Genomic DNA, 10,693 nt, shown 5'->3' with positions numbered 1-10,693 from the left:
TTCGGCTGCAGTGGGGCTGCCCCTTCTTGGACTTTTTTGCCTTCTTCACCTTACCCTTTTTACCAGTGCCACTGGCAGAAGCCTTCTGGGCTTCAGGTTTCTTCTCTTTAGTGTCTGGCTTCTCAGTTTTTTCACCCGCCATCTTGCAAGATGGGAAAGAGGTGGAAATGATACTTCAATACAAACACACATCACTTATTAACCAAGACAGGAGAGTTTAATTCCTGAAAATAGTCTCAATATTATTAATTGTCTGATATGCTTTTCCAAAGTTTATCTCTCTGCCTTTGAAAGGTAGTATCTGCACCCCTCTTGCTGAAACTGGACAGGGCTCAGTGATTGCCGCAAGTAGCAGAGGTGTGCAGGAGTTGCTCTGTGACATCCAGGCCATGTCATGCAAAGGAATTTCGCGATCATCAGCACAGGTGCCTCTGAGTCTCAACTGCCAGATGAGCAGCCTGGCTTACATGTGGGGTCAGGGAGAGAGGCTGTGCAAGAGAAGGAGACACGGACGAGCTATCTGCATTTGAGCTTCTTAGCTCAAGCACCCGACGAGTGAAGGACAACCTTTGACTAATTCCATCCTGACCACTGACTGCACCTGCTTAGCAGAGATGGGCCAAATCCAGGTTGAGCCTAGCAAGACCAGAAATATAGGAAACAACAGGACAGTGATTTTTGTGTTTTATATCTCTGAACTGGGGCAGTTTGCAATATAGATGGAAAACTAATACTTAATAAGCAATTAAAAACTTATTTTGTATGAAAACAATATGTACTATGAAGTACAGTGCAAAATTCCATTCCAGATGAGACTTCAAGTTTTATGTTTTGAGGAACTTCTCTCATAATTGTGTTTTGACTTGATTATGACAGTAGGGCGACTTCACAGGAAATTTTGGGGAAGAAATGGCTTACGATATAATGCATCTAATAATGAGAAGTGTTCTTCTAGAATTAAAATCTGCAAAGAAAGCAAACTTTTAAATCGAAAATTCCAGTTCTTAATCCTGTAGGACTATTGTGAACACAGAAATAGTCTCAAGTTGGCACACCAGACTTAAATAATTAAATACTAGAATTATCTTCAAAAACTCTGTCACATCTCTGTACCGTGGGACTTTTTATATTTCTCACAATAATTTTAAGCCTCTCCCAGGGAGAGGAAGTGCATATGCCACCACATTGTGACCTTAATGTTAAATATGTTTGACAGAGAAATTAGAAAATGAACTAGAATAAATGAAGCAGTTGTCTTCTTAAAATTTCAACGCAAAAAATTGATTTTAATGAAATTTTGTTAAAATGGTATTTGCCATGTGCATATGTTATCATAAATGATTGAATAAAAATGAACAGACTAGTATAACTCACACTTGCAGAAGAAAAAACACTGTCTACACACACACACACACACACACACACACACACATGCGCACCCCTATTTACAAATCAAATATAATAACATATCAACAAACAGCAGAGAAAATAAATATTTCAGCAATATCTTACTTTGATACTATTCTTCCTTTTATGGAGTTTAGGAAATTCAGTCCAAAAGCATGGATTTCTTCTGCAATCACAGCTAACACAAAGCTGTCTTCTATCTTATAGGTAGTAACAGATGTAGCTTTTGAACTGACACCTAAGACCTAAATAAATAAATCCATAAGTAACTGTGTTTTCGACAAGTGATCAATCAGATTTTTAGTCATGAAATCAAGTCAAATAGCAAACTATCTTTCAATCATCAAGACAGCTTCTTGACACGCTTCACCCTAACCCACACCTGCAACATATTTGCATGGGTGTACTCATTTGGCAGGTATGAAACTAGAATCTAAGCTAAAAATTTTGAACACTTCCAGATTACACCATTATTTTATTTTTCTACCATTTTAAATTAATCTCTGCAAAATGTAATTATTTGAATGCCTCTAAGAGAATGATACCAGTCATACCTGATTTTGGATTGTAAATCCAGGCCTCTCTATTTTGCATGAATCTAAGGCTTTAATTTTGACCACTTTATCCTCCTGGGCCTGGTAGGTCACTTTACAGTTGCCAGAGACATCTACCTAAAAAGAAAAGCAAGAACATAACGGGACTGAGCATGGACTATTTTGATTCTATTAGGAAATGGCTTTTATTTTTTTTAATTAATTTATTTATTTATTTGCTTATAGTATGTAATTTTTATTTATTTATTTATTTTCTTTTTATTTTTTAAATTTTTTTCAAAGTTTTATTGATAGACAGCAATGAGACAGTTTCAAATCAAATTGGAAGTACAGTTTCAACAAATATTACACTGCATATATTCTTCTTAGTGGTTAATTGCTGTACAAGGGGAAATGGCTTTTAAATTGAGGTCCCTAGCATGCCTTTGGGGATTGCTTCTTTTTCTCCTTAGGACTTAAAAAGCAGATAGAAAGAATGCCAAGGTTGCCAATAGCATATGATTCTTTCTCATCTTCTTTGATTTAGTCTTGTGTGACTTTCACATTGTCCCACTTTTCTCTATAAGAGATAGAGGAACAGCCTTGACATCACTGAAACCTCTGGCAAATGGGTAATTAGGGGTCAAGGAGTATTGATTCTTAAGGCTGTATTAACAGTGTATGCATTACTTTGATGAGTTGAGTATGATTAGAAAATTTAGAAAAACTATGGGATTAATTAAGCTCATTATCAGTCATATCAACAATTTGAGTTTAGGCCAATTGTCCATGTAGACTCCACTTAGCTGCCCTGACATGTCCCCTGGGCTTCTGCTAGCATCACCCATGTCTTATTCCAGGAAGCTAATCAACATTGGCTGTCAGATCTTCTCACCCATTCAGGGGCTGGCTAGAAAAGTTGGACTCCAGCCATGGCCCCAGGAATTGTAATAGGGGAACCACTCAACTTCTCTAACTAACTTCAGTTCCTGCATTTGCAAAATGAGGGACATTGGTACAGGTTAGTCATTCCCATATTGATAATACATTAAAATTATCTGAGATTGTTAGAATACTTATCCTCGAATCCAGTAATCTATTTCTGAGCATATTTTTTCATATACTCCCTCTAGCTCCCTGTCTAGTGGTGCCCAGTGATGTCCAGAAACCCCTGGAATGATCCCTAAAGTTTTCTGCACATCTAACAATTATTCTAGGTCTCCCTAGTATAACTGATTCTTAATCCCTTTACCATGAATTCAAGTAATGAAACATTGGAGTAAATGACAATTATCTTATATGTAAATGAGATTTGACCACCCAACTTAACTTTTCTGAGGAAACCATGTGAGTTTTATAAGTAGAAATTATTATAACAATTTTGCTAACCCTACTCACAAGCACAATACTAAAACCTTAGTAACGTTAGCAAGTACCTCATTGGTGGTTCCAGAGCTTAACTGCATTTGAAAAAGGCTGGCCAGGCCTCTCTTCAGATTTTCTATGGCTACTGGCTCATTTTGATATGAGTAGAACTCTTTGACCTAAGTGGGAGGAGAAAGAGAAACATAAATGAAGCAGAATTGCTTCAGTCATCAGATTTGTTTAAGTACGTGGTTGGAAGGGTCATATTCTTGCCCCATTAACTCCAGGATAACCAATTACTACAAAACTGCCTTTTTTCATGAAAAGAAGCTAGATTTCTAAGAAGCTAGACCATCCAGATATGAAATTTAAGGGGGATGATGATGAAGGTTTCGCCTATGATCAGCATTGACTAAAAAGGAAAGAGTTCTGACAAAGGCTGAGATGTCTATGAAAACAAGAATTGTCCACAGAGGAAAACTTAAGACACATTTTCTTTGAATGTATCTCTTTGTTCTTTACCATCCTTTAGAAAGAAACTATCTGGGGTATAAAATAACAGAAAATAAAAGGGTTCTAAGTAGAAAATCACAACCCTGCTGATTCAGATTTCTAAATGGCTCATGCTTTATAGGCTCTGACAACAATCAGGCAGGTCATGTACCAAGGGGCAAAACCCCATAGGGTCAATGTTTTCCCAGCATTCATCTGGCTTTGAGTATAAGGAGACAGAGGCTGGGAGACTGGAGGTTGGGATTTTGTCCCCAGGTTTTGCTTTGAGATTCTGTTTAAAATGTGGAGAAAGGTTGAAGTGCTGAGGGGTGGCTATGGTTTGGCAGCAACAGTAAGTGACTTAGCGTTGCTTTATACTTGACATTTCTGGTTCAGTGCCTTTTATCATTTTGATAAGTTAGTTCATGTGTAAGAAATAGAATGAGAGCTGGGGATTTATACAATGGCCTGGCAAGCATGAGGTCCTGAGTTTGAGTCCCAGTCATCCTCCCCAACACCCCACCAAATATACGGCATCTAAGAAATAAGATGAAAATACAAAGTCTTTTCTGAAAAGCAGCCTGTTGGGTTTCACTCTATATTGACTTTAAACACTTCACAGTTTAGAAATACATCTTCCCTATAAAAATTCCCAAGGTCTATGATAAGTATAGCTGAGTATTTCTACCAAAATATCTTGAATATTTCTATTTCTATTTCTACTTCTCTTTAAATATAACCATGGCTTTTCAAATAAAAGAGAAAGTTCTGTAATTATATAATGAACTCAATATCAATATGAATAATCTAACTATATAAAAGTCTCTCATGCCTTAAAAAAAGAGAATATTTTGTCTGAATTATCCAGACAAAATGCCTGAAATCTCTATTTTTACTTCCTCACATATACCCTGCCTAGTGACAGATTTACTAGATACTTTATTTGGCAATCAACTTTAGCTATCACATTGGACAAACCTATAAATATTGGAATAGTGCTGTTTGTCCTAGTTAAAAAGGAACTGGAATAATGACCTCAGTGTCTGAAAATTCTTGGGATCATATTCTCAAACAGATCACCAGCAATTTCTCAGACCCAAGGCGCGTTTGTGATGTTCCCTATGGTAAGCAGGGTCCACTTTCCTTCAGTAGTGTGTCACGTCAGTTGCAGACATCTGACAGAAGGCTCTCCAGATAGTCTGCCTATCAGAGTCTATAACCGGCTTCTTGAGTCAGCAAAGTCGGAAGTGCTCCCTGGGGGCAGTATACATTTATATTATGACCAGTAATGTTTTGGGCTGAGGTTTAGATACTTTAGAAAACATTAGCTTCAATTTCCTTCCAGAATACAGAGTATGTCCACTTAAAAAGTATCACCTAGAAGTTCAGCAAACCCAGTGCTTGGATTTCTTTTAAACTGTACAAGTATTTTCCTGTTAGCAACTCACTTCTGTGGTGAAATTTTGATCTTGATCTCTAGATCCCCAAGAAAATGATTTTAGGACATTATTTTCTTCCTGACAGGCTAAAAAATGTAAACTATGAGATGCAAAATTTTTTTTTAATTCTTTGTAATTTTTTTTGTTTCCTAGAATTAGAAAGCGTACACATTTTTATTATTTCATATTATTGCTGTCACCAGGGCCAGACTTCTGGTTCTTTAGGGCAGAAGAGTGAGATTCAAAGCAAAGACAGATCTTACGTGTGTAATAACTAAGTCAAAATTACGTACAATAATAAATCTGAACTTGAGTTTAATCCACGTGGCTGTTGCAACTGCAATCTTAAATCCATTATTTCACAACAAGAACTGAGTACGCTTCGTTACACTCAAGTCATAAAGCTGATTACTTCATCCAGTGATGGAATGAACTGAGCACCTGAGCACCCACAGCACTTATCTGAATTCACAGTCCTCAGCTGCCGTGGAGCAGCAGCCTGGAAGGTCTGCGCACAGGGAACCCAAGTTGAGAGGTGTCGGCCGAGGCATGGTGCCTCCTCTAGTCAATTTGGAATATGGAGCCCTCACTCATCCATGCCTCTTAGGAAGGAAATGTTTCTGTGTACACATTCCCTTCCTTACATATATTCTTTAATAAGACAAAGCAAAATCCCATGCAATTATTTTGCCAAGCAGCAAAATAAAAAATATCCTAGCAAAGAATGTTAGGCATTTTAACTTTGATATGTACCCGAGACAGAGCATAGCTAGGAAATGTCATATATGGAACAAACAGTGAAGAAAATTCTAAACTTTCCTAGGTGAGTTTGGAAGAGGCAATTGTTCTGTTGAAAAGCCAGTGTGTACAGAAGTCATGGTGGACAGCCAGAGAACAAATCAATGCCTGGGCACCACCCAAAGCAGGAGGCCCATTCAGCAGCCACTTGATTAACTTAATCAGCACAGACAGCCAAATCAGAACTGGAAGTCTAGTGATTCTGTAGTTAACTGGATCAGCATTTCCAGCCCAAAAAGAATTGATGCTATCATTGAAAGTAGTTTTCACTTCTTAGTGTTAATCAATTTAACTACATAACTGCCACATTTCCAACTTAGTTTGTGATTTAAACAAAACTAGAGTCCTGTCCAAAAAAAAAAAAAAAAAAAGAAAAGAAAAGAAAATGTGCAATAATAGGTACCTAAGTAAATAGTATTTTTATAGGTTCTCTTTTATAATGTCAATGTGGGAGCTTCATATTGGGAGAGAAAAAGAAGGACTTCTGGTGGTACAAGGACACATGCAGATGAGAATTCTTGCCATCACAGAAGGTTTTAGTAAAACTTAACTTCACTCTAGGGTAAAATGCTCTCAAAGAAAATTGCCTATCAGCAGTTTACACTGTCTTTGCGTAATTTGTCACAGTAAATGGAAATAACAGTTAAAGTGATGATATTCCTGACAAGAAGAAGACAACCAAAAATTCTACTTAGCTTCTCTGTCTCCAAGGTCAAGATTTTTTCTGCGGACTTTTTGTGTAGTAAAGTGATATGCTGATGTACTTTAGCCTGTGGTTCCAATAAGTCAGCTCACATCACAGTTCCACCAGAACTGGCCCGTCAGCACCACTGAAATAATAATGTGGCAGCTACGTCCCAGCCTTTGAACAGTAAGGGCACCAAGTCCTTCAGTGTGTAACAAAAGACTTTGTACTCAGCTGCCAGTCGAGGAGCTATAAAATAATTTGCTGTCACTAAGGTCATAAATGCAATTAATATTTAATGGACTCAAGTGCCTTGCCACATTGCAAGCCCCTACCAAAAAAAGTGTTTCACACTGTCATCAAAGTTCAGCCATATGCAAATCAAGTAAATGAATGTAGTGCTAATGAATGAAATAAGGAGCACACAGGTCAACCAAAGACAGTATTTTACCAGATACTTTCCATCCAGAACAAGTAACACATAGAAGCTTGAGTATAGACTCTGTTTCAAATACCAGCTTTTTTTACTGGCCAATTGTGTAACCCTAGACAAGTTTCCTAGGATCTCTTAACTTTGTTCTTCATCTATCACAACCACCTGCTTCGTAGGCTTATGCCTGGGATAAGAGAATAGTGCAGGTAAAGTTTCTAGTCAGTGTCTGATAGTGCCTAGGTACATTTTAGCTATGATTAAGTGAATAATAAGCAAATACTCTGTGCAATTTGGACTTCTTTTAGCCTCAGATAACCTTATCAGTTCACCCTTTATTTTCATCAACCCACATATGTAGTGCCCAATACTTCACAGAGTATACTTGCTTCTCAATTACAAATATATTAAGATCATTTGAAATAAAAACAGACTCATAGTATAAATAATTCACATCTACAAAATTTTCTGATACAATTTCCAATGAAATTATAGTGTTCATTCATTATTTCGCCATACTAAGTGCATTTTCAGGTCATAGCTCAAAGAATTGATAATTTTTTTTTTAAAAAGTAAACCTTACCTTAGACATGAATGGCTTTCTAAAGCTTGAACTGTGTACTTTTTTAAAAGCCAGATTGTAGTATCCTCATCAAAGCCTAAAATCACTTCTCTAAGTTACCATTGCATTGTAATTTGTCTGTATTCCTGAATTTATCTAATCATCTGTTTGACTAGGATTTAATCCAATTTATCATCAAACTATGATGACTTGCTCTGTTATACTGTCTTAGTAACCCTTCCTAATTTAATAAGGTGTGCACTTTTAAAATTATACCTCTCATCAATAAAGAAATACTTGGTTTTACTATAATGATTTTCACAAAGATAGAAAACCAATTGGCTAGAAAGGGCTGGAGAAATAGATTGGCATGGGGGCTGGGGAGATAGCTCAGTAGAATAAGCACTTGCCTGGGCCTGAGTTCAATCCCCGGTTCTGCCAAAAAAAAAAAAAAAAAAAGAAAGAAAAAAGTAGATTGGCAGCCCAAGGGCCCGCCTAGCAAGCAGCACAAGGACCTGGGTTCAATTCCTGGTATTGCATGCTATACTGGCCCCATGCCAGGCTGGCCACTGAAACTGGGCGTAGTGGCACATGCCTGTAATCCCAGCACTGGGGAGGCTGAGACAAGATATGATCACTACAAGTCCAACCTGCATAGCGAGACCCTATGATACATAAATAAGAGATTTTTTAAAATAAAAAAAATGGGACAGAAAATATAAAAGAATTTGGGGCATTGTTCTACTGTGGAAGCATTTAAATTTCAACTTCTGCTTATTAATTCTTGAAATAATTACATTTATCATGAAAGCAATGAAAACATCATTACTTAAAAAATAAGATATGCACAGGAGGGAAGATAAATAGAAAGTTGGAGCAAAGACCCCCTGAGACCCTTTACCTTTCCACGGATTAGATGAAGGAGCATAGGTCTTTGCAGAGCCTCTAAGTTTTGCTTTCCTAGGAGTTTAGGAAGAGTTTTTCCTCTGAAGATGCTTCTTTCTCCTCTCTTTTGATTCACATCTTCAACTCTCACGTCTGTTATCTGTAGTCACAGAAAAAAGCCTATTAGAAAAGTGTCTTATGTCTTTCTCCATTAGAGTATCTTAGAAAATAAAAAGGTAAAGACATAGTCCAACTGAGATTATAATTTTTCTAGCCAAAATTGGAGGACTTTGCCATTCCCTTTAAAAGAACAGAGGTAGTATTTAAAGTTTGATTTTTTAATTAGGCAAAAATACCATACTTAAAGAACTCTGTGAGTTCAGGTTCATAATAACTGACTTGAAGATGGCTCTCTTATGTCACTCTTGAGCAGGAGATCTTTGCCTGATGGCTTCACCTTCTTACTACAGTATTTGTCTGAATGGACACTTGTTCCATTCAACTGGACATGTAACACTGAAACTAAACAGCCTAGTTACAGAGAAAATCTTATCAAATGTTTTCTGCAGAGTAGTTTACTGTTATGTTGAGAAAAGCCTCAAAGCAGTGGATGATGATGGCTGGGTCCAACTTGGAAAAAAAGATTGAGAGACATGTAAGAAACAAAGATCACTTATAAATGTTTTACAATGAGCCTCAATATAAAGATTAGCAGTAAGCTTGATGTGATAGAGCAGGCCTATAATACCAGCACTTGGGAGGCTGAGGCAGGAGGATTGCAGAGTTCTAGGGCAGCCTGTGCTACATAGTGAGACCCTGTCTCAAAAACAAAACAAGACAAACAAACAAACAAACAAACACCCAGAGTAATTATGTGTTCCAAGAACTTGGTCTGGTACAGCTGCATGATGAAGAATAACTTACTTTGCTAAAGGAATTTATTGCCTTTAGATTCTTGAGAAGCAAATGTGGAATAAAAAGTGGAAAACCCTTACAGATAACCTAATTTGGTCTACCTCTGATGCATGAATCATAGCTGACCAAACACCGTCATGAAGAGAAGCACTTGGTTCCTCCTCAGGAAGAATACAGAGTAGGTTCGCTCCTTCCCGCCAACTCCCTGTTTAATCAAGGAGCTCCTACTTCAGCTCCCCTGTGAGTTGCTATAGCATCAACTGTTTTCCCCAGGACAGAGTGCAGATCCCTCCCTCTCAGAACATTCTGCATGGATTCCAGTTTAATGTCCCTGCTAACATCACACATGGAACAGTTCACCACACTCCAGCTACTTATCACCATATACCACCTACTTTCCTGCTTCCACTACTTGGAAAATTCAGACCACATTTGATCAGCAAAATCTTCAAAACCATGGAACCGGTACTAAAATTTGATGTCAAAATATAAAACAAATGATTCCATAAACGAATGCACAAGAGTGCTGTCAAGTGTCACATTTCTCAGAGACCTCGCTGACATCAAGTCCTGGGTGGGGGCTTTGCTGTCATTCTTGCTATTGGAAGAAGATGCCTACCTTGATTTGGATCAGCTGGTCATCGTCACCATCAGGGTTCCGCCACAGCAGGACAGCATCCACGCTGGATGAAATTCGGTAGCCCACGCTGTCTTGGGGTTTGCCTTTGCCCTCATCAAGGAAAACTTCAGTGGAGTATGTGAGCCTATATATCCGGTCATTATTTAGTGAAAGGCCAGTTGTGTGACCTGCATAAGGACAGGGACACAATCCGTGTTTTTTTTTTTTTTTTCATTTTGCTTTAGTATCAGAGATCGAACTTGGGACCTTGCACTTGCAGGCAGGTGTTTATGCCAGTGAGCTATCTCCCCAGTCCCACGATCGGGTTTTAACTGGAAGACATCTGTCAAGCTGGAGAGCACAGCTTTCCTTTCACTCACAGGGCCTCTGCAGGAGCCACGTATCTGCTGACCTGAAGACAGTGCTTGGTAGTTTGAAAAGCATAAATAAACTAATGAACTAGGAAACAATTAAGCTATCATTTCAGAAAGCCTTAGTGTGGCTGTCTAATCATTATTTTTTTTTATAATTTTATTTTTTTTAATTTTTTTTTATTAGAGAGA

At 37.8% G+C, this 10,693-nt stretch overlaps 1 protein-coding gene across 1 annotated transcript in view; it reads right to left on the bottom strand.

Moving 5' to 3' along the window:
• Positions 1 to 10,693, bottom strand: part of Mttp (microsomal triglyceride transfer protein) — a 57,557-nt gene that overhangs the window by 40,490 nt on the left and 6,374 nt on the right. Inside the window, exons 2-6 of the mRNA XM_004643703.2 lie at positions 10,131 to 10,318; positions 8,613 to 8,756; positions 3,377 to 3,484; positions 1,962 to 2,078; positions 1,513 to 1,652 (exon numbers count right to left, since the gene is read on the bottom strand). Of these exons, the coding sequence (XP_004643760.1) occupies positions 1,513 to 1,652; positions 1,962 to 2,078; positions 3,377 to 3,484; positions 8,613 to 8,756; positions 10,131 to 10,318 (697 nt within the window). The remainder of the gene's footprint in view (positions 1 to 1,512; positions 1,653 to 1,961; positions 2,079 to 3,376; positions 3,485 to 8,612; positions 8,757 to 10,130; positions 10,319 to 10,693) is intronic.

The sequence above is a fragment of the Octodon degus genome, unplaced genomic scaffold (genome assembly GCF_000260255.1).
Source record: "Octodon degus isolate 3935 unplaced genomic scaffold, OctDeg1.0 scaffold00183, whole genome shotgun sequence".
NCBI classification, from domain to species: Eukaryota; Metazoa; Chordata; class Mammalia; order Rodentia; family Octodontidae; genus Octodon; species Octodon degus.
Note: the sequence above shows the minus strand (reverse complement) of the source record. Positions and strands in the feature narration are given on the sequence as shown.